The 23,890-nt window shown below is 39.1% G+C and overlaps 1 protein-coding gene across 6 annotated transcripts in view; it reads left to right on the top strand.

Moving 5' to 3' along the window:
• The window catches only part of ATXN3 (ataxin 3), a 38,237-nt gene that overhangs the window by 7,568 nt on the left and 6,779 nt on the right, over positions 1-23,890 (top strand). Inside the window, exons 3-12 of one of the 6 annotated variants that reach the window (XM_028098417.2) lie at positions 485-529; positions 2,849-2,934; positions 3,353-3,419; positions 7,970-8,057; positions 13,109-13,241; positions 13,921-14,087; positions 15,392-15,488; positions 15,967-16,050; positions 16,420-16,473; positions 21,278-21,366. In XM_028098417.2, coding sequence (XP_027954218.1) covers positions 485-529; positions 2,849-2,934; positions 3,353-3,419; positions 7,970-8,057; positions 13,109-13,241; positions 13,921-14,087; positions 15,392-15,488; positions 15,967-16,050; positions 16,420-16,453 — 801 coding nt within the window. In that variant the 3' untranslated portion in view covers positions 16,454-16,473; positions 21,278-21,366. Of the gene's footprint in view, positions 1-484; positions 530-1,046; positions 1,834-2,848; positions 2,935-3,352; positions 3,420-7,969; positions 8,058-13,108; positions 13,242-13,920; positions 14,088-15,391; positions 15,489-15,966; positions 16,051-16,419; positions 16,474-21,277; positions 21,367-23,890 lie in introns of those variants that run through there. The other 5 variants (XM_028098396.2, XM_028098403.2, XM_028098410.2 and 2 more) reach the window with 5 other exon arrangements.

Genomic DNA, 23,890 nt, shown 5'->3' on the forward strand with positions numbered 1-23,890 from the left:
CTAAATCATGGTTTGTTTTTTTTTTTAAGATTTTATTTATTTATTTGAGAGAGCGAGAATGAGAGAGAGAGAGAGCACATGAGAGGCGGGAGGGTCTGAGGGCTCAGCAGGGAGCCCGATGCGGGACTCAATCCCAGGACTCCAGGATCATGACCTGAGCCGAAGGCAGTCGCTTAACCAGCTGAGCCACCCAGGCGCCGTAAATGTTTTTTTTTAAATGTGGGTACTGTTTAAAAATAAATAAATAAATAAATAAATAAATAAATAAATAAATAAATAAATAAATAAATAAATGTGGGTACTGTTTAGATAAAGGATGCACCATTCTTCCTATGGGGCTCTGACTTGCTAATTATAACTGTGCTCTTGACTGTATAAATGGGAACGCACAAGATGTTATTTTAAATATGCACACTAATGACAGTTTTTATCCTTTTCTCCCCACCCTCAACTCCCGCCTCAACTACCTATCTAAATTAAACAGCAGCCTTCTGGAAATATGGATGACAGTGGTTTTTTCTCTATTCAAGTAAGTAGTCACAAGCGTGTACTAAGGATTATGTCCCAGGCACTGTTCAAGCTGAGGGTATGATTGGTGTGAATATCTTTTCACAGCCTTTCATGGTCCTGTAATGGTACGACTTTCAGAAATTCCTCCAATAGATAGTGTCAAGGAGGATAAGATTATTAAAAAAATAAAAATGAGCTATAGAGCACAAGGAAAAAAACTGAAAAAAAGGGTAAGATTATACTCTAGAGTACTAGATTTTTGTAGAGATAAACATGAAAATTAGGATAGTAGAACCTTCATTTTATTTTATTTTATTTTATTTTATTTTATTTTATTTTATTATTATTTTTTTTTAAGTAGGCTCCACGCCCAGCCTGGATCCCAACATGAGGCTTGAACTCACAACCCTGAGATCAAGACCTGAGTTGAGATCAAGAGTCAGACACTTAACCGACTGAGCCACCCAAGCGCCCCAGAACCTTCATTTTTTTTTTTTTTTAATTTTTTTAAAGATTTTATTTATTCATCTGAGACGCAGAGATAGAGAGAGAGAGAGAGAGAGCATGAGCCGGGAGAGAGGCAGAGGGAGAGGGAGAAGCAGGCTCCCCGCCGAGCCAGGAGCCCGATGTGGGGCTCGATCCCAGGACCCCGGGATCATGACCTGAGCCGAAGGCAGACGCTTTAACCATCTGAGCCACCCAGGCGCCCCCAGAACCTTCATTTTTAAAGTAGGGCTTTTTGAAAGGAGACTGATTTACATCTGGATGCTGATAACCATAATTCCAATAAGTCACAGTATTTCAAACTTACTACTTGTGTAAATTTGAGAAAATGCAACACCTCACTACCTACCATTTAAATCCACCTATCAGGATTGGATTCCTTTATTATGGTCTAAGGCTTTGGCTTGTTTTCTTTTTTTGAAACTTACATCTCCCCTTGAATTCTGTGGGTAATTGTACATGTACTTGTGAGATCCTTTTATCTGTGGGTCTTTCATTCTGTTTCTGACCCCTGGGAGATGTGTCCAGAGTTCCTTCAGAACCTCTCATGAGGAGCCTGTTTCTACACATGCCTCTGTTGCACTCCCCTGTGCTGTCCTGCTGGACTCCTCACCCAGCGGCATTTCCGCCCAGCGCTCCATGGTGGACTGCAGCCCACTGCGGCTGCCGCAGAGCTGGAAGAGGCCGGGCACCCGCCGGTGCCTGTGCATGCAGTGGTGCCCTCGGCACCCACTCACGTGTGCCTACTGCATTGCGTTCCCTCTCCGTGCTGGTACCTGGTTCACTTCCTGCTTTGTTGGCTACCTGGGAGGGCAGAGAGTGAGTGCTCAGAAATCCTTTTGTTTTCTCAGTGTGAAATAATCAGATTTGTTTTCTGTGGGATTTTTTTTCCCCTACAGATTACAAACCCATGATAATAGAAGCTTAAATTCTGAAAGCTTCCATTTAAATTCCCAGGAAAAACTCCTTTTAATAGACAAAATTTTTGTCACTACTGACATCCCAGATAGTGAGTTGAATATAACTTTTCTAAAACAGGACCTGTAGCAGCCAAGTTATCGTACGTATATATTGGACTAGTTTCCTGTTGTTTTTTAAAAATTATTTATTTATTTATTTGACAGAGAGAGACAGCGAGAGAGGGAACACAAGCAGGGGCAGAGGGAGAGGGAGAAGCAGGCTTCCCGCGGAGCAGGGAGCCCGACGCAGGGCTCGATCCCAGGACCTTGGGATCATGACCTGAGCCGAAAGCAGACGCTTAACAACTGAGCCACCCAGGCGCCCCTATATTGGACTAGCTTTAAGAATAGTACCCATTGAATGGGGCGCCTGGGTGGCTCAGTCGTTAAGTCGTCTGCCTTCAGCTCAGGTCATGGTCCCGGGGTCCTGGGATCGAGCCCCACGTCAGGCTCCCTGCTCTGCAGGAAGCCTGCTTCTCTCTCTCCCTCTCCCACTCCCCCTGCTTGTGTTCCCTCTCTCACTATGTCTCTCTCTGTCAAAAGAAAGAAATAAAATCTAAAAAAAAAAAAAGAATAGTACCCACTGAATAGAATGTACATCTGGATTTTTCAGGCAGTTTTATCTAGGAATTGTGTACTTCTCTGGAACATTCCAGAAATCTAGTGTAAATAGCGCTCTTTTCATGCTTTTTTTTTTTTTATGGATTTAGTGGTGTATCTATATACACAGACTTTTTTAAAAACCATAACCTTCTGGGGAAAATTATATATAAAGTACAATTGCTTATACACCAGACACCAGACATGACTGTACTACTTAAATTTGGAATTGATGGTTTAGCTCATGGAAAGTTGCTATTTTTTTTTTTTAACAGGTTATAAGCAATGCCTTGAAAGTTTGGGGTTTAGAACTAATTCTCTTCAACAGTCCGGAGTATCAGAGGCTCAGGATCGATCCCATGTAAGACTTTTTTTTTTTTTGCTTTTCCTAAATTTAATTTTTAAAATTATAATTTCTTAAAGAAGAAAAGTATATTTTGAATGTTTTTGTTGTGATACTTCCTGTTTCATTCCCTCAGAGTTTCCTATTACATCTTTTGGGGATGTCCGTGAACATCTGCCCACTGAGCCTCCCCCACACCTCAGTGTCCGACAGCACAGCACAGAGCTGATCCTTAAATAACGTGTGATGCCAGCACTTTTGCCTGGCACCACTAATCTGCAGGGAGATTTATACTGTTTTGTAATATCTTAAAAACCAGTGATCCTTAACTATAAGCATAATCCTAATGTTTTTTATAATACTTGCCAGTAGATAAAGTAAATGAATATGAACTCTACTATTTCAACTTGTGTATGTATTTTTTTTCTTTTTCTAGAAATGAAAGATCATTTATATGCAATTACAAAGAACACTGGTTTACAGTTAGAAAATTAGGGAAACAGGTAATATTTCTCACCTTCCCTGTCTTTTTTCTCATTTTGCACTCCATTTGCCACTAAAATGTAAAGGATCGGTACCTTAAAGATGAAGAAACTTACCAGTAATGTGTGTGTGTGGTACGGTTTTAATCTTGATAGAGATTTGCTGTTTTAAAAGACAGTATCAGTTTCCCTTATAGATTTATTTATAACAACCATACAGAGTTGACTCTTGAACAACATGGGTTTGAACTACATGGGTCCACTTATATGTGGATTTTTTTTTTACAGTACTGTAAATGTATTTTCTGTATGGTTTTCTTAGTAACATTTTCTTTTCTCTGGCTTTATTGTAAAAATAAATATATAAGGGGCACCTGGCTGGTCATAGAGCATACAACTCTTAGTGTCAGAGTTGCGAGTTCAAGCCCCATGTTGGGTGTGGAGCCCACTTAAAAAAAAAAAAAAAACAGTATATGATACATTATACAAAATATGTGTTAATCGTTCATGTTAGCAGTAAGGCATCTGGTCACCAGTAGGCTATTAGTAGTTGAGTTTTTTGAGGAGGCAAAAGTTACATGTGGATTTTCAACTGTGGAAAGGGTCAGCACCCCTGATCCCCACATTGTTCAAGGGTCAACTGCATAATTTAACTATATCATAAGAAAAACTTCCTATTTAATACAATACAGATGTGGTTACTTTTAGTGGGTTTTTATGTGATAAAGATGTTTTTCCAGTTAACTGTGACTTTATAGATTTGTGTTTAACGTATAGTAGTGTCATGAAGCCTGAAACAACGTCCAGCATGAGTAAAAGTTTTCAGTCATGTTAGCTTTAGCATATCAAGATTATTCACATGCCAAAATGCCATGTAATACATACATCTATGTAAAGTCATTTCTGGTTTTGGGTTTTTTCCTTTGTTTTTGTTTTTGTTTTTGTTTTGTTTTCAAAAAAGAACACGGAATGTGTCTTGAACAAGCCTTTCTTAAGATCAAGAAATGTACCTAAGATGTCATTTTTGTAAACAATTACCAAAGATCTTTGTATACATGGTGCCACTTTTGAAACAATTATTTAAAGTCCTTTTTATTAGAATTTTGAATTTTCGAAAAAGGGTTATTATAAATGATCTAATAAAAAGAAATGAACTCTTGATTTTTCAATAACATGGATGGATCTAAAAATAATTAAGCTGAGTGAAAGAAGCCAGACACAAAATACTGCATACTGGATGGTTCCATTTACATAAAGGTCTAGAAAATGCAAATTATTGAGACAGAAAGCAGATCAACCAGTGGTTTCCTGGGGATGAGGAAAGCAAGGAGCAGTGAGAGAGGAGGATCATAACGGGTACCAGAAACTCTCTTGGTTGTGGTGATGGTTTCATGGGTGTATAGATATGTTAAACTTCAAATTGGACATTTTAGATGTGTGCAATTTCTCGCATGTCAGTTACATCCCTGTAAAACTTTTTAAAACTAAAGAGAGCAAAAAAGAAAATGAAATCAAGCGTGAGTGCATTGGATTAAATCAATAAGAGATCATTTGAAAGCAGAAACCCTACTATTATAAGTCAGCCACCTAGAAGCAGCTTCATGTGACATGGTTATTTCTAAAGGTCCCTCCTGAGTTACAAAGAGCAAGGAAGGCAGTGTGGCGTAGTAGAGGCTGACCTGAGTGGGGATCAACTATAAGGAAGGACCAGGGAGGACACTGCCAAGATTATTTAACCTTTGGCTTTTATTTATATTTTTTAAAAAAAATAAGATCAAGTATTCCTTCGTCTGTATAAGGTAATCACTGGATGTTTTTAAGATCTGAAGACTTTGGTCCCAGAAGTTCCTTTATATTGATTTGCATGTAAACTTAACATCATTATTTTGAGAGGTTTTAAAAATTTCAGTTCTTTATTTTTTTAAGATTTTATTTACTTACTTGTCAGAGAAAGAGAGCGAGAGAGCACACAAGCAGGGGGAGCGGCAAGCAGAGGGAGAAGCAGGCTCCCCGCTGAGCAAGGAACCCAGTGTGGAACTCGATCCCAAGACCCTGGGATCATGATCTGAACCAAAGGCAGAGGCTTAACTGACTGAGCCACCCAGACATCCCCAAAATTTTAGTTCTTTAAAATTGAATTTTCAGGGCGCCTGGGTGGCTCAGTTGATCAAATGTCCAAGTCTTGGTTTTGGCTCAAGTCTGATCTCATGGTTTGTGAAATCCAGCCTGCTGAGCAAGGAGCACACTTGAGCATTCTCTCTCCCTCTGCCCCTCCCCCCACTCACACTCTTTCTCTCTCTCTTTCAAATAAATAGACCTTTTTAAAAATATATATAGGGCGCCTGGGTGGCTCAGTTGGTTAAGCGACTGCCGTCGGCTCAGGTCATGATCCTGGAGTCCCAGGATCGAGTCCCGCAGCGGGCTCCCTGCTCAGCGGGGAGTCTGCTTCTCCCTCGGACCCTCCCCCCTCTCATGAGCTCTCTCTCTTTCTCTCTCTCAAATAAATAAATAAATAAAATCTTTAAAAAAATAAAATAAAAATATATATAAATAAATAAAACTGAATTTTTGCATTTTAAATTAGTTTATCTTTGACAGATACAAGAAATGCTATGTTTTGACTTATCTTTGGCTCTAATTTATATTTTTGTTTATAGCTATATTTTTCATTACACACTCTTTTGTATGAGTTCCTTGTATTATGAAAAAGATGACTGGAAAAGTTTTTTTTTCTGTGTATTGTTTTTAATTCCAGTATAGTTAGCATACAGTGTTATATTAGTTTCAGGTGTACAATATAATGATTTAACAAGTCTAAGATTTATTTATTTAGAGAGAGAGCATGAGTTGTGGGGGAGGGTCAGAGGGGGAGGGAGAGAGAATCTTAAGCAGACTCTGAGCTAAGCTCAGAGCCCGACTCAGGGCTTGATCTCTTGACCCTCAGATCATGACCTGTGCCAAAATCAGGAGTCGGAGGCTTAAACGACAGCTCCTCCAAGTGCCCCAAGATTTCATTCTTTTTTATGGCTGAGTGATATTTCTGTGTGTGTGTGTGTGTGTGTGTGTGTGTCTTCTATCTTTAGTTATTCATCTGTAGGTAGACACTTGGGCTGCTTCCATAATTTGGCTATTGTAAATAATGCTGCAGTGAACATAGAAGTGCATATATCTTTTCAAAGTAGTGTTTTGGCATTCTTTGGGTAAATACCCAGTAGTGGAATTACTGGATTGTAGGGTAGTTTTATTTTTAATTTTTTGAGGAACCTCCATACTGTTCTCCGCAGTGGCTGCACCAGTTTGCATTCCCACCAGCAGAGCCTGAGGGTTTCTCTTTCGCCACATCCTTGCCAACACTTGTTGTTTCTTGTGTTTTTTATTTTAGCCATTCTGACAGCTGCTGGTAGTTTTGATATGCATTTCTGTGATGATGAGTGATGTTGAGCATCTTTTCATGTGTCTTTTGGCCATCTGCATATTGTCTTTGGAGAAATGAATGACTGGAAAAGCATTATCCCTGTCAAAATCAGGGAAAAGTAATCGGTCATGATGCTGACACTAATTTTTGAAACTTCTGTATCTTGTGGGTTAAATTAGGAGTCCTATGAAGTAGTGACTAAATGACTTTAATTACATGTGATAGTGGCTTAGTGATGTTTGTAAAATCAGTTGGCAATTATAAATTCTCTTCCTGGAATGTCTAGTTTTCTCACAATTGAAATATTTTTATATTTTATTTAAGAGAGTGAGAGGGAGGGAGAGCGTGCACAGGAGCGGGGGCGGGGGGAGGTGCAGAGGGAGAGAGAATCCTTGAGTAGACTCTGCACTGAGCCTGGATCCCAACATGGGGCTCAATCTCATGACCCTGAGATCATAACCTGAGCTGAAACCAAGAGTTGGACACTTAACCGACTGAGCCACCCAGGCACCACTGAAATCTTTTGACCAAAATTAATCAGCAGTGGGAAAATTTTGTGTAGTTTCATTTTTCTTCAGTATAATGCGATTAGGATTTTGCTGGGCTGATACTTTGAAAAAAGATTTAATTACACCTATCAATAAGGATACTTTAAAGTACTATCAATTTCTATACTCTTTTTGGGAGTGGGAGATTTAAAATTTATGACTTAGGGGCACCTAGGTGGCTCAGTCCTTAAGTGTCTGCCTTCAGCTCAGGTCATGATCCCAGGGCCCTGGGATTGAGCCCCGCGGGCATCGGGCTCCCTGCTCTGTGGGAAGCCTGCTTCTCATTCTCCCACTCCCTCTGCTTGTGTTCCCTCTCTCGCTGTGTCTCTCTCTGTCAAATAAAAATCTTTAAAAAAAAAAATTTATGACTTAATGCAAAATTTTCTTTTTAAAACATTTTTAAAGGCATTTAATACCGATAAATCTGCAACACTTATTTCAGTTCTTAAAAATCACTTAATTACTTTTAAAAGATCTTGGTTTTACGGTGTTTTCGGTATTTAGATAGTCTTAATAAGTTTAGATGGGTTATATTTATTCTTAACATATGGAACTTCCTTATTAGTTATAATGTGCATTAACTTAAATATTTACAATTTTTTTTCCAGTGGTTCAACTTGAATTCTCTCTTGACGGGTCCAGAATTAATATCAGACACATACCTTGCACTTTTCTTGGCTCAATTACAACAGGAAGGTAAGACTGACATTTTTATAGTGTTATCTTTCAAAGTAGCTAAAGAAAACTAGCTCTATTAGGTGTAAGTATAAAAATAGCTGTTTTTATGGCAGTGAAATCATCTTGGTGAACTTTAATCTGTGATTTGGATGACACCGTCCGGGCAGAATTTTCACTGACACTTCGCCCTCGCCTGAGGATGCTGCTTCCTTAGCAGCCCCACTAAGCGATGGCTCTTTTTCCTTCCAGACCCCACAGACCCCATGGCTAAGAGTGGGGGGTGGGTATTCTTCTTGCTTCTCCTTGCCCCTCCTAGGCCACTGTCTTTCGCTGAAAACTCCAACTCTTTTAAAATACCTCACTCACACACACACACACACACACACACACACACACAAAATTAAAAAACTAAAATAAAACACCTGACACTAGAGTAAACTCTCCCTCTTGCTCTTTTGCATTCATCTGTGATCCTCCTTTTCCACAGATTTTTAGTCTGATTCGCTGTTCTCTCAACTTGAACTCCTTTCATCATTCTTAAGTGATTTCTACATCAAAAATTCACCCAATTCAGTACCTTGCTTTTTATTTTCAAAGGTCATTTTCTTCCCTCTTGCCTTGCCATTACCAATAACTGTACCACCGTCAAATCCCAATCACAGACATTTTACTCTTTGACAGTCGCCTTCTATTTTTATACCATATTTTCTCTGTTGTCTGTATCCAGCAATTCTTTAAACCCTACCCAGGGGCGCCTGGGTGGCTAAATTGGTTGGGCGACTGCCTTCAGCTCAGGTCATGATCCTGGAGTCCCGGGATCGAGTCCCACATCGGGCTCCCTGCTCAGCAGGGAGTCTGCTTCTCCCTCTGACCCTCCCCTCTCTCATGCTCTCTCTCTCTCATTCTCTCTCTCAAATAAATAAATAAATAAAATCTTTTAAAAAGATAAATAAAAATAAACCCTACCCCGACATTCCCCTTACATCCTTACTTCCTGTCTGCCCCTGCTTATTTCTGTAACCCATCATTATAATCAATCTGATGCATGCCTCAACTCCTCTTTCTTTCCTTCTATCATACTTTCATGACGAAACGCAAGCCCTGGTTAAAATAAGATCTTGGGCTTGTCCATTCCGGCATCAGAGCAGCTGAACATGGCTACAGATAACATAAAAAAACCAGATGACTGGTTTTGCTTTAAATTTATGATCACAAATTTCAGAGGATCCTTTAGGGCTACTTGACATTCCTACTGTGTTTTTGTAGTAAGTTCACTTGTCACTCTCCAAGATGCTTATTTCCCAGTTCTCTCTTCAAACCTCTGACCACTCCCCTCTCTCTCACTCCTAGCTTGTGACCTTCCTTTGTATTCTATTGACAAAACAGAAGCAATTAAAAGAGAACTTCCTGGGACACCTGGGTGGCTCAGTCGGTTGAGCGCCTGCTTTCTGCTCAGGTCATGATCCCAGGGTCCCGCGATCAAGTCCTGCATCGGGCTCCCCGCTCAGCTTCTCCCTCTGCCTGCCACTCCCCCTGCTTGTGCGTGCTCTCTCTCTCTCTCTCTCTCTCTCTCTCTCTGACAAATAAATAAAATCTTGAAAAAGAAAAGAGAACTTCCCCATCTTTCTACCAGCAAATCTGTCAGCTTGTCTGTATGTCAGCCTGTGTGTTGAGCCTAGCAAAGTAGCTCAATTGTCCCCTGCTCCCGACCAAGACCAACCTGTTCACTCTGGGACGGGATCCTGGCTCCTCTCACCTACTCGAGATCTTTGCTCTTGCTTTTGCCTTTCTGCTTTCCTGCATGATCACTTCACCCCCTTTCTGTATTAGTCCTATCAGCAGAGAAATAAACCTTTTATTTCTATTGACCAAAAAAGAAAAAGCCTCTCTTGATTCCAGGAAAGTCCAGCTGCCTGCCATTTTTATTTTCCCCTTAGACTCACCTCTGGCTTGTTGTCTCCTGTTCTTGAACTCTTTCCAGTCACACTGTCATAACCAGCATTTCACCAAAAAAGCCTTCTTCCCAAGGTTACCAGTGACCTCCACATTTGTATTCAGTTCTCAGCCTGCCTTTTATTTGACCTCACCACTTGAGGGTATAGTTGATTATACCCTCACATAGAACAGAACAAAACTTTTTCATTGAAAATTTCAAACAAATAGAGAAAATAATGTGATAGATTATCATGTACCCTTTACCCAGCTTCAGCAGTTATCTCATGGCCAATCTTGTTACACCCTTTTCTTTCCCCTGCTTATTTTGAGCATCTTATTTTCTCTGTAAAATGTTTAATAACATCAGATACACAGTCAGTGTTCACCTCTCCAATCTCTTTGGTTGTGTCTTAGGATTTTCACAGGTTAGCCGGGTTGAAATGAGGTTCATTAATTGCATTGATTGATATGTCTTCCAAGTCTAACTATAGGTTTCCTCTTCTCTTTTTTTTCCCCTTGTTTTTTGTTTTTGTTTTTTTAAGAAAATGGGTCATTTGTTCTTTCCCACGCTCTGAATTTTGCCGATTACATCTTTATTTTCCTCTGAGTCCTGGATACCCAACAGACTGGTCTTTAGAGTTTGAGACCTGATTAGATTCAGGTTAATTTGGGGGCAGCGTGGGGAGACAGTGGAACACTTCACAGATGGTGTGGCACTTGATGTCTGGTTGTCTCTCTTTGTGATATGAGCAACTATTGATGATCAGTTCTTAGATCGATCATTTCATTAAGGGTTGCAAAAGGGTGGTGTTAGATTCCCATTGTGCCTTCCTGTATTAGCTGGATACTTGTACACAGATAAGCTTTGATCAGTGATTTGGTTATCCTGAAGTAGAGTTCATATGGGAAAAGCAGGATACGTTTTCTTCCCTTTTATCACTTTTTAGGATGAGTTGGGTTTCATAGTGTCCTTCCTCCAAAGGTAACCAGTCAGTTTGGGGTTTTCTTGTATGTCATGGTAAACTAATCCATCAAAACATAGTTCATGTGTTTCAGTGCATTGTAATTATTATTCATATTGATACTCAAATTGTCCCATGCGGACAAGGGGGAGCCTTTTGAAGTTGAGTCCTAGGTTTCTGAAATGACCATTGTAGCTTTTTGAAGGCTTTCTTTCTCATTAGACAAGACGTGTCAGGCTTACCTTATGTGTTTCTTGCCCTTTATGTTCCTGTGAAAGATCAGTCTGGATACGAGCATGCTTATTGCTACTGGGTTTGTTGTCATGTTGTTCTTTCCCATTTACATTTAGGATTATAGTATCTTTATTTCTTTGATTTCATATACTAGTATGTTTTTTTCTTTTATGCCTAAACCTTGGTACCTAAGTATGTCCTTCCTTCTTGAAATACTGTCTACACTTGGCTTCCGGGCCACTGTGCTCTGGTTTTCCTCACATCTCATTGGCCTCTTTCAGATTGCTTCTGTGGGTCTTACCCTTACTGATCTCTTGTGGCTGAAGTGACCCAGAGGTCAGTCCTTGGACAATTTCTTGATTATGTGCTGTCCTATTGTTGTTGTTGTCGCTATCCCATTATTTTAGATACCATCTCTAAAAAAATCTATATGCCCATAATTCCTAAACTTTTGTCTTCTGCCTACACATCTACCCTGAACACCAAACTCCTCACATTGACGTCTCCACTTGGGAAGTCCAGGAAGCATTTCAAACTGAACGTGTCTGCAAAAGACTGATTTTTCTTCTCCCAATATATGCTGTCCCTCAGGTTTTCCATTGTAGTCAGGCTCTCTCTTCTTGTACTGTAGTTCCTGTACGTTATATTGATGAAGTAGCCCAGAGTGCTTTTTAAACAGTGTAATGCATGTTACGGCACTTGCTCTCTTCATCCTTCAGTTTCTTCCCAGCATACTTAGTATGAAAGCTAACATCTTGAATAAAACCTGAGGTATTTACTGTGCCACCTAAACAAGACAGTTTCTGTTCTTCATGATGCTCTTCCTGGAATGCCATGGTGGTGACACAATTACTTTAACATCTGGGAACAATTTTACTGTCATAAGACACGCTAGACCATCTGAACTCTGAGCACATTTGTCCTTATTTTTAAAAAGTATATTAATCATATTATGTCCTTGTTCAAAAAATAAATATTGTACTGTTTTGAATTTTTCCATTAACAGTTCTTTTGATCTCTGTTCATTTGTTTCATTATCTTTTAACGCTCACAAAGGATATCCAGTAATAAGTACCAAAGTTTAAGAAAAATTTATGGTAGAAAAGCTTATATTGTTTAGAATGACTTAGGTATAGCCCACCCATGTTCAGTTTTTATGTGGAATATTTAGCTGGGAAAACTCTGGCTGTAAATCATATTTATAAAAAATTACACTGAATCAGTGTAATTCTTTCAAAATATGAACCATATCAGCAACACCTTGACTAGATTTTGAGCGTTGGTTTCCCGACTCCTGTTTTCAGTGAGGAGGGGGTTGTGTGTGTGTGTGTGTGCATGTGTGTCAGGGTGGGGAGGGCAGCTGTTTCTACAGATGATTCGTTTTACCTGTATTTCACATTATTACACACATTATCTGATCGTATCCTCACAACAGCCCTCTGAGGAAGGTACCAGTATCATTAGTCTAACAATTGCATAAACCAAGACATAGCTGGGTAAAGTGATTTACCGAAGACCATGCTCAGTCTTGGAATTGGAAGAGCTAGGACCAAAACCCTGGCCATCTGATTCCAAATTCCTTGCTCTTCCCCACTCCTTTACCTGCCTCTCTGTTACCATCTAGCGAGTAGTCTCCTTGGTTCACGTACTTTTTTGGTAAGGCCCTTTGTAGACATGATTTCATTTATTCCTCACAGTCACTCTATGAGATGGCTATTCCTGTCTTACAGATGAAGAAAGTGGGGCTTAGAGACTTTCAGTAGTTTGTCCTAGATCACCCTGCCAGTAAGTGTAAGAGACATTATTTGAACCCCGGTCTTTCTCACTCTTCAGCTTGTATTCTTTCCACTCTACTGTGCTGCCTTTCCATCTGCTATCATTTTAACCTATTTTTAATCTCTTACTAGCTGTTTTAGTTTATTTTTGCCTTTTTTTTAGGTTATTCTATATTTGTTGTTAAGGGTGATCTGCCAGATTGTGAAGCTGACCAACTTTTACAGATGATCAGGGTCCAACAGATGCATAGACCAAAACTCATTGGAGAAGAATTAGCACAACTAAAAGAACAGAGGTAAAATTAAGCCTGCAGTATGGAGTATATGATAGTATTTCATTACAAGAATTGCACTTTCTTTTTCTTTTTCTTTTTCAAGATTTTGTTTTTTTTAAGTAATCTCTGCATCCAGTGTGGGGCTTGAACTCACAACCCTGAGATCAAGAGTTGCATGCTCTACTAAGTCAGCCAGGTGCCCCAAGAATTACATTTTCATGCTTACGTTGGATGTGTGGTCCTTTTATTGTTGGTGATTTTTTTTTTAGCTTTCTTTTATTTTTAGTGAAGCTTTTTTGTTCAAACTCGAATCAACTCTTTGAATTACTTAATTAGCTTAGATGCACATCACAGCACAATCTTCATATTATTAGATTATCTGCCAGAAAATGTAATTTTTGACTTACATAAACTCTTTGGGGGCAACTGGTTGGCTCGGTCAGTAGAGCACGCAACTCTTGATCGCAGGGTTGTGAGTTTAAGCCCCACATTGGATGTAGAGATTACTTAAAAAAACAAAATCTAAAAAACAACAAAAAAAACACAGAATCTAAGTTCGAGCCCCATGTTGGGTGTAGAGATTACTTAAAAATAAAATCTTAAAAAAATTATTTAAAAAAATCTTTCGTTTATAAGTGTCTCTATGTTTTATTTAAAATAGAAGACTGATCTGCAGTTGCTATCTGTTTTTGTTCTTTAGAGTCCAGAAAACAGATCTGGAACGAGTCTTAGAAGCAAATGATGGGTCAACCGTGTTAGACGAAGATGAGGAAGATTTGCAGAGGGCTCTGGCACTAAGTCGCCAAGAAATTGACATGGAAGATGAAGAAGCAGATCTCCGCAGGGCTATTCAGCTCAGTATGCAAGGTATCGACATTTGGATGTGTACTTCATTTGTTGTTGAAGGATTGATTCAGATTATTCTTATTTCCCCTGGAAGTTAATGTACCGTTGGTAGAAGTTCTTTGACAATTACTGTAGAAGCAGTAATTATGTACATACAGTCAGCTATTCTTTCAGCTTTCTTATAATACAAATAACTTTTTACAGCGTAAGTTATATTAGGACTAGTTATATTTTTATTCTGGTTTTTCCATTTGGTTATAATACTATACTAACATAACAATAAATGGAGCTTAATCTTTGTGGGCAGAAAGTGGGGAGGCCCTTACCCAGATCAGCTGTTTTACAAATGTATGCCGTTATATACAAAGGAAGGCCTGGGCAGAAAATATTTAAAAAGTCTAACACTTAGTGGCTTTGCAACTTAACAACTTAAGCCCACGTTGATGGGCCCACATGATAGTGACATAAGCCAGCTAGCAGAGGAGAATGAAGATGTATCTCTTAGGCAATCCAGGCAGAGGGAATTGTCAGGGATGTAGCTCAAAGAGGCTTACTGGAAGGTATGCGTGGTTTTCTTTGGCAGTTTTGTTTTCATCTAATTAATGTGAATTTGCCTTTTACTTAATGAGATTACTCAATGGAATTTCTTAAATATCTAAATAAAATTGAACTTACGTTAATATGAAGATTATGCTTTTTATCCTGAATTCTCATGCCTCCTGGCACACCTTGGAGTGCTTCATATGTGCAATCCCATTTTTGATTAGTAGAGCCCTGCTGGATTAGCCCAGTAATTAACAGGCAACAGCTTTTATAATTTTAGATATTTTCATGTCCTTCACTTTTCTTCCCGCTTTATTTCACCATCTGGGCAGGATCTCTGGTTGGTGCAGTTATTAAGTGAGAACAGGGACACACACTTAAGTTGGTATAGCATGCAAGTATTTTAGGATAGAGGAATACAGATAATGGATTTACGGTCACCCACTTTAAGTTGTTTCTAGTTGAAAGTGCCCATTCATTTCTCATAAGTTAAAGAGGGCCCACAGGTGTGTATTAATGGCTCTTCCTTCCAGGTTGGTTGTTGGACTTACATCCTCACATCCGCTATATCAGAGATGGGTGTGGACACAGGTTATATTTGAACTGCCTTATTCAGATTTGTCCTTGAGCGTTTCAGAGCCTTTCTTATATTTACAGAATAGTAGCGCAATATTTTTAAGAAGAAAACTTTCAAAAACTTGCTCAAATAAGTACAAACATAGCATTGCTTAAATTGGTAAATAAAATGATTGGTTTTTTGTTCTGTTTTCTTTTGTTTTCAGGTAGTTCCAGAAGTATATCTCAAGATATTCCACAGACATCAGGTACACATCTTACTTCAGAAGAGCTCCGGAAGAGAAGAGAAGCCTACTTTGAAAAGTAAAGTAGTTGGTACAATATTAAAATTGCATATTTAATGTGTACTTTGTTTTGTCTACAGTTTCTACACATAGAGCTTTGGTTTAAACTATTTTATTTAGGATTCTCTCCTTTTAAAAGATTGGTTACCACTTGAATCCTGTGAACATCTGAGTGTATTCTTTTTTTAAATTTACGGCAAATGAAGTGAAATGATACGGAGTTTTAGGGAATACCTTTGCCTCGATACCAGTTAAGTTTATATGAAATAAGGTGAAGGAAACCCAGTAAAATTTATGTCATCAAAAGAAAATGGAATTGCACCAAAGCAAGAACAATGCCTAATGATCCTCTGGATGTGCTTCTTGGTTACCTGACCAACCCAGCAAAGTTCTTCTGTCACTTAAAAGGAAAAACAGCATTGTGGTCAGGGAACAGTCTCCCATCCCAGATAGAGGTGGTGGTTAATTGTTCTTATTGCCTCTTATTGCCACTTCAGGGGTTACTGCAGGCCTGTTGGCACAGGGACGTGGGGACAAACCATAAATCTGAATCATCAGCTCCCAAAACCCAACTACACTATGTAAGTGCTCTCAAATTAGAAAATAAAAATGTCATCCTTTTCAGTAACTACCATTCACAAGTTGTCTTCCCTTTTTCTTTTTTTAAGGAGAAAACTATTTTAAAGGTTACCCAGTAATCTTTAGGTAGATATTCAGACCCTCTGATCCCAGATCGGAAACCAGAAGGCCCGAGACTGAATCTGGCCTCTTCCCTGTGTTTCTTCAATTCTGAGATGTACATATTTTCACATTTCAACATCTCTGCAATTGAGAAGCATCTTAAAATCATAATTGGCAGTATTAGTGGGATCTACAGTATTGGAGCATTTTACATTTCATGGTGTAATGAAGATAATATTTACCTTGTTTTCTGTTTTTTTTTTTTTAAGTCACAACTCAGAAGTATATGGAGGAAAGTTCTGATCAGCTGACATCCTCTTAATGTGAGATATTTCTAGTCTTTATTCAGTGATAGATTAATGGATTTAATTATATAAAATTTCAAAATAGTGCTTACTTATTAGTGCTTCCCTTCCTTTCAGATTTTTAATTTTTTTAGTTTTTTTAATTATGGTAAACTTCAAATATCTATAAAAATAGAGAAACCAGCATAATGAACCCCTGTTTACCTAACATTGCCCAGCTTTAACAAATATCAGCACATGGCCAGTCATGGTTTTCTGTGCCCCGCATCCCTCCTGCTTTCCCCTCTCCCACCCCCAAGCTGGGATTATTTTGTGACAAATCTAAATTATTGTATCCTTTCATTCATTTTTTTGGAATATAGAAAAGTGTTATTGTCACACTGTAATGTTAATAATTATCACACAATAATTACTGGTAATTCTACAATATCATCAAACATCTAGGTAATGTTAAAAAGTAACTTAAGGGGTACCTGGCTGACTTAGTGGAGCATGCAACTCTTGATCTTGTTTAAGTTAGAGCCCCACATTGGGTGTACATATTATTTAAAAATAAAATCTGTTAAAAAAAATTAAAACTGTTTAATTAGATAAAAACCGATATTCTAGAAAATTTATTTTAAGCCATATCAAAATTAAAAGAAAACAATCCTGTCCTTTAATAATGAACGTTAGTATTTTGACACATTCTCTTCTAGTCACACAGACACATATAATGTATATTAGTTACATCCATTTTCCCATCATAGTAAATAGTCTTTGTAATAGGCTGTGTGATATTTCATAAAATGAAGGTATATATCATAATTTATATGTGAACCTTTGATCTTTACTATTACAATTAATAGTGCAATGAACAATCTTTGTACTAACCCTGTGCCTCAAACCTCTCATCATTTCTTCCAATTATTCTGAAATTTTGGGGTTAAAGGACAGAAACATTTTTTAAGGTCTTGGTACAGATTTCTAAACTGCTTTCCAGAACGTTCCCAAATGATACTTCTATCATGCTTATTTCACATTCCATTTTTTGCCAGATCAAATTGGTCCAAACAGACATACTTTATAGCAAAACTACAAAATTCACAAGTAGATCTAAGAAAAAGAAAATTTTTTGTACTTTAAAAAACAAATCCCTTTTTTATTTAAAAATATTTTTTAGTTTTTTTTGGGGGGGAGGCAGATTGAAAATATAGAACTTTAATACATTTAATCTTTATAGTAGAAAGGATTTAAAATGTTTGAGCATCAGTGCAGCTCCTTCCCGGTTGAAGGATAGTTGACTGGGGAGGAAAGTGTGTGGTGATGGTTTCCAGCTTCAGCTTCATCCTCTGCCTCCTGGTCTGTCCTTGAAAATACTGCTGGGAACTTAAGGAGAACTAGAGAATATTTTACAGAGTCACATGTTGCTGAGAAGCGTTAAGAGCTAACTTCTTGGTGTTTCTTTTCAGCATTGTCTAGCATTCAGAATCTTGTAGGACTCATTAGTAAAGGAGCTGAGAAACAGTATTAGTCTCCAATATGAGGCCTTCCACTAGAATTCCTGATTATTAAAACTACAAGGTCCTTGTCTCTCTAGCTTCAGTCTTTGGGAACTTGGCTTTAAGGTTATTGAGCTAATTCTTTGTTTCTGACCTTCTCCAAACTGACCCTGGTGCTAACTTGTTATTCAAACAAATTTTGAATTCAGAATAAGGGTTTTTTCCCATTCAAATGGTTTATTTGTTACTCATTCAAATAGTTTTTTTTCCCTATACAGTATTTGAAGCTTCATGCCTAATGTAGTAACCGCAGTATTCATGCATCAAGCATAAAAATACTGTTTAAACACCTACCTGTTACAAAGTCACAGTTAATGGGGGCGCCTGGGTGGCTCAGTTGGTTGAGTGTCCCAACTCTTGACTTCGGCTCAGGTCATGATCTCAGGGTTGTGAGATCCAGCCCTGCATTGGGCTCCCCGCTCAGCAGGGAGTCCGCTTCTCTCATTCTCTCTCTCCCCCCTCTCTCTCCCTTTGCCCCTGCCCCCACTCGCGCATGCATGCACTCTCTCCCTCTCTCTAAAGTAAATCCTAAAAAAAGACAACAAAGTCATAGTTAATGAGTGTTAAGTAACATGTTCACAGCCGAGATATATTTTTCCATTAGTAATCTCTAAATCCATTTTAAAACCTATTTAAAAAACCTATTAAAACCTATTATAAAACCCAAGTAAAACTCTTACTATATCAGCAATGTCACTATAAAACCTACCTTAAAAACTCACAAACTGAGCATCAAATTAGGCAATGTGTGTAAAACTATTGTGTAAAACTATTGTGTAAACCATAAAGTATTCCACAGATATCTTAGTATTTTAATGTCTTCTCCAGGTGTAGCTCTGAAACGATGCAGATTCTTTTCTTCTGTTACTAAAAACGTGTTTGCTAACAAAGAGGGAATTGCTGGGCATTATCTTTATGGTCATGGATTGCTGTGATTTTTTGATTGTCTAACACTTGAGCCACCACCTCAGTGGCATGGCATAACAGGATTCAGTTTAAGAAACAAGCTTGTAGGGACACCTGGGTGGCTCAGTCAGTTAAGTATCTGCCTTTGGCTCAGATCATGATCCCAGGGTCCTGGGGTCGAGTCCCACATCAGGCTCCTCGCTCAGTGGGGAGCCTGCTTCTCCCTCTGCCTGTCGCTCCCCCTGCTGTGCTCTCTTTCTCTTTCTCTCTCTCTCTCTCGTGTGCGCACACTCTCTAGCAAATAAATCTTTTTTTTTTTTAAAAAGAAACAAGCTAGTAGAGGTATTTTAAACAGGAAAGCAGTACAGAAACTCAGGGCTTACACAGTCTCAGGAAGAGCTGGAGGTGCAGGCTGTAGGCCAGGCTTCCAGAATTCCACAGACCGACTTGTTCGAAGAGCTGCGTCCACTGCCCCAGTTGGCATGATGGGGAGTCGGGATATGGAGTTGAAGAACACACTGCTCTAGCTGTGATCCAAGGATCAGGAAGCTGCCACCACAGTTGCCTAGACATGGGAACACGAAGTCTAGCGCCGACTGCAGCTGCCATGAAGCAGAATCCTGGGACTGGCAGCTCCTTGACTTTACTTGCCAGCAGAGAACAGCCAAAGCAGCAGGGGGATGGCTGTGTCTCATTTCTGTGAGGGCTTAATTGATAACCAGAATCCTAGCTGTTGAGAGACCTAAGATGTTGTTTTTAGCTTTCTGGCTTCTGTGATTCCGAGGGCACATTCAAAGCCACAGTGGGAATGGTGCTGACTTGCTGTTTGAACATGTTGCATATTACTGTGTCATCAAATATGAAAGGTGTCAAAATTGTTTCAAGTTTGGCAATTCATTTACTTCTCACTTTTCATAAATTTAAAGTAGAATAAAGGTTATCCCTCTAAGGTCACTGCCTCACCTACCATGCTCTTGTGTTCTGACATTTTGTCTTGATTGGAGGGGGAAAGGGCATGGAGAGAGATCTGATGGGCCAGGATTCCTCCTGCCTCACAGCCTATCTCTCTCATGCACATCTCAGATTCAGGGTGTGCTGATGGGAGCATCCTGCCCTCTTGTGCATCATTAGCCACGCATGCCTGAGAATAAACCGAGACAAATGTCAGCATACTTGGGTTTTCTTTGGTACTCATATTTAAAACAGAAGATTGAGACTCTAAGGGGAAAAAAGTATGCTGTTCTATTAATAGTGTTACTGGTAAATTTAAAATACTGGTTCCTTTAAAAAATCCTTCCAAGCATTTTTTTTCAAGCTATGGCTTCTCAGAGTATCAGCTGTTTGTGAGTTTTAATTTTCAACATATATGTGTGTATGATGTGAAATAATTTGAAATTTATGTACAAGCAGAAATAGTTCACAGAACTCCTTTATACCTTTTGTCCAAATTCCCCAATTGTTGACATTTCTGAGGGATTTGAGAATAACTTGCAGATCTGATATCCCATTCATCTCAATACTTCAGTGTGTATTTTTTTACTACAAGGACACTGTCCTACATATTTACATCATAACCATCATGTTTAAAAGTTTTTAAAATGTGGATTTTTCTGACATTGTTTTTCCATCTGGAAAAAAATACAGGGAAAATTTATTTTAATGCAATAAATGGTACTGAAGCTTGATCATACATCTTAAAAAGGTAATTCTTTCATTCATCAAGTATTTGGTGAATGTCTACCATGTGACAGGCACTGTTTTAGGCACTTGGGAAACAAGATAAGGTTTGTGCTCTTGTTAGCTGATTCTGGAAAGAGGGAGACACAATATCAGATGGTGATAAGTTGATGCTGGAAATTGAAAGGGAGCAGCGATGAGATAGTGAGGATGCCTGGAGGCTGCTGCAGGTGGCTGGTCAGCAAAGGTCTCTCCGAGGACATGCTGAAGCTCAGAGCTGAATGACAAGGAGGAGCCGGCCATGGAAAGAGCATGTTAACTTGCATGGTAATGGGGATGCTTTATATTCTCAAAGGTGCTTATTTTTAGTGACTTCCAACGATATTAAGGATCTGTAAAGCAACACATTTACATAAGAATAGCTCCCAGCGAATGCTTGTGTTTATGTGTTATCTTGTGGTGAAAATCTTTACCTATTGTCTGATAATTCAGATTTTATATCTAGGTTTCCTAGGATTGGCGCTGTGATACCTTTAAGTAACATAAATCAGACTGATGGCTCTGGCATTCTTTTATAGAGCTCGTGGCAATGACTCTTGTTTGTGGAACCTTATATTTTCCATGTGAATACTTTCTCTCATGGCATATTTATTCTTAGGGTTTGTTTTTTTAATGCACATCACTTTGGACTGTTTCAGGCAGCAGCAGCAACAGGATCCACCGGGGCAGCTTTCACAACCAAGTGAGAGGCCGACCACAAGTTCAGGAGCACCAGGCAGTGATCCAGGTATGCGTCTCCGACCATGCCCAGACATAGGCTCCCTGTGATTTTGGCTTTACAGGCTTTTTTCTCCCCTCTTTAATTATACTGAAACTCTTGTATGAATTCGTAATCTACTAAATATCCTTCGATTAAGAAGCAGCAGACTAGAGCACTCAGTGAATATGTTGCTTTAAAATTATAAACAACACTTGCAACTTTACAATAATTAATACATTCTCCAAAAATTCCTCAGAGATAATGGGTATTAGTAGGTGGAAGATGAATAGATTTTACCACCTGGAAAACTAAAACACCCAAGTGTAGTCTAAATAATAGGCAATCTAGAATTATTTATCAGGCCTCAGTTTAATAGGTTTTAAACTTTGGCCAATTATTGGTAGTACAAATTGAGTAAGAAAACAGCTGTATGTGACAAAGGCCTTATAAGCAGACCATGTAAAGAACTCTCAAAACTGAAAGAAGAAAATTCAGATGGGTGAAGGACTAGAATAGATACTTCACCAAACATATGGTTGACAAATAAGCACATGAAAATATGGTCAATAATTGATAATCATTAGGGAAATGCAAATTAAAAAATACAAAGAGATACACACCTTATTATAAGAATGGCTTAATAAAAAAAATTGACAGTACCAGATGCTGTCTAGGATCAGAGCAGCTAGACACCCATACATATAAAATGGCACAGCAACTTTGGAAAACGGTTTAGTATTTTCTTATAAACTTAAATGTACACTTAACCATATGATTCAGTAGCCCCACTCCTAGGTATGTAACCAAGAAAAAAGAAGAAGTAAGTTCACAGAAAAACTTGTAGGTGAATGCTTACAGCAGCTTCATTCGTAATTGTCAAAAACTAGAAGTTACCTAACTATTGTCCTTCAGGGGTGAATGGATGCACAAACCGTGGTACTTGCAAACAATGGACTCCTGTTTAACAATAAAAAAAATGAACTGGTGCTTTTTCCTATTCCTCCTACTGTTTACAGCTAACAACTGTGGACATTTATAGCAAACAAATGTAAGAAAAATCTGAAAGGTAGAAAGAAGACAGGTTGTATAGGAGGCTGGATGACCAGAGGAATGACGTAGTGGTGTGTAGCCTGGATTTTTTTTGTGTGTGTGTGTGTGTGTCTCACATACTCTGAACTTGGTGCTGAAGAAGCCACAGCAGAGACGAAGTCTGTTCTATGTAGTCAAAAGGTACTACCTAGCAAGTAAAATTAGATAATAAATACTCTATTGTAGCCAAACAGAATTAGGTAAATAAACTGGCCTTAACTGTCACCCCACCGCATCGGCACAGGCCAAGTAGGAGCGTCGACTGGTACCCCACCTGGCAGGAGCAAGGTGTACCAACTGCTTCCCCTGGCCAGGGTGATGTCAGAGAAAGCCAAGTGGGGAGCTGGGACTTCGGTTCCCTCTAGGAGACAAGGCAGGGCCCTTTCCCTTGGTGTCCGTGGTCATAGGGAGCCTAGACTTCCACCCACCAATACAATATGGAGGCATCCCTCTGGCTTCCTGCCTGGGTGGTTTCAAAAGAGGCCCAATGGAGAATCAGGAGTTACTGATTCGAGGCAGTAACAAGGCCACACCCAGAAGGTCAGTGAGAAGCAGTAAGGAGGCATTCCTACCCCTTCTGGTCAGGGAGATAGCAGTGGAGGACAGTGGGGAGCCAGAACTCCCACGTGTGCACAGCAGTAATGATCACACACACGCTCCCCCTCTCTGGCCACAGCAGGGCAGCATCCGTCTCCCCCCATGGTGCTGTGTCAGAAGAAGCCTGCTAATAGAGAAGATTTAAGTAAGACTCACAGTCTTGTAACATGCAACACTGCAGATGTTCAGGATTTGGTCAGAAGTGTTACCATACCAAGAGCAAGGGAAAATTGAGAAAAGGCAGTTCATAGACACCATCACCAAAATGACACTGATACCAGAATTAATCTCACAAGGATTTTTAAAGCAGCCATCATAAAAATGCTAAACTGAGCAATTATGAACTCCTTAAAAGAAATGAAGAAATAGCTTCGAGAAAGAAATAGAAGATATAAAAGTGAACTAAATGGAAATTTTAGAACTGAAAAATAACAATACCTGAAATTTGGAAATGCAGTGGTTGGATCCAATAGGTGAATGGAAGGACAGAGGAGAGACTCTGTGAACTTGAAGACAATAGAAATTACCCATTCTGAACAACACAGAGAATTAGACTGGAAAAAATTAACAAAGCCTCGATACCTGTGGGACTGTAGTAGAAGATCTAATGTGCCATGGGAATCCCAGGAGATGAGAAGGAGGGTGCAGCTGAAAAAATATTTGAAGACATAATGGCTGAAAATCCCCAGCTTTGGCAAAAGATCTAAAACTACAGAATTGTGGCACCTGGGTTGCTCGGTAGTTTAAGCGTCCGACTCTTGATTTTGGCTCAGGTCATGATCTCAGGGTTGTAAGATCGAGCCCCATGTCGGGTTCCACACTGCGCATGAAGCCTGCTTAAGATTCTGTCTCTCTCCCTCTCTGT

Source organism: Eumetopias jubatus, unplaced genomic scaffold, assembly GCF_037043125.1.
Source record: "Eumetopias jubatus isolate StellerSeaLion01/CBP00866 unplaced genomic scaffold, mEumJub1_p1.0 scaffold_7, whole genome shotgun sequence".
NCBI lineage: Eukaryota > Metazoa > Chordata > Mammalia > Carnivora > Otariidae > Eumetopias > Eumetopias jubatus.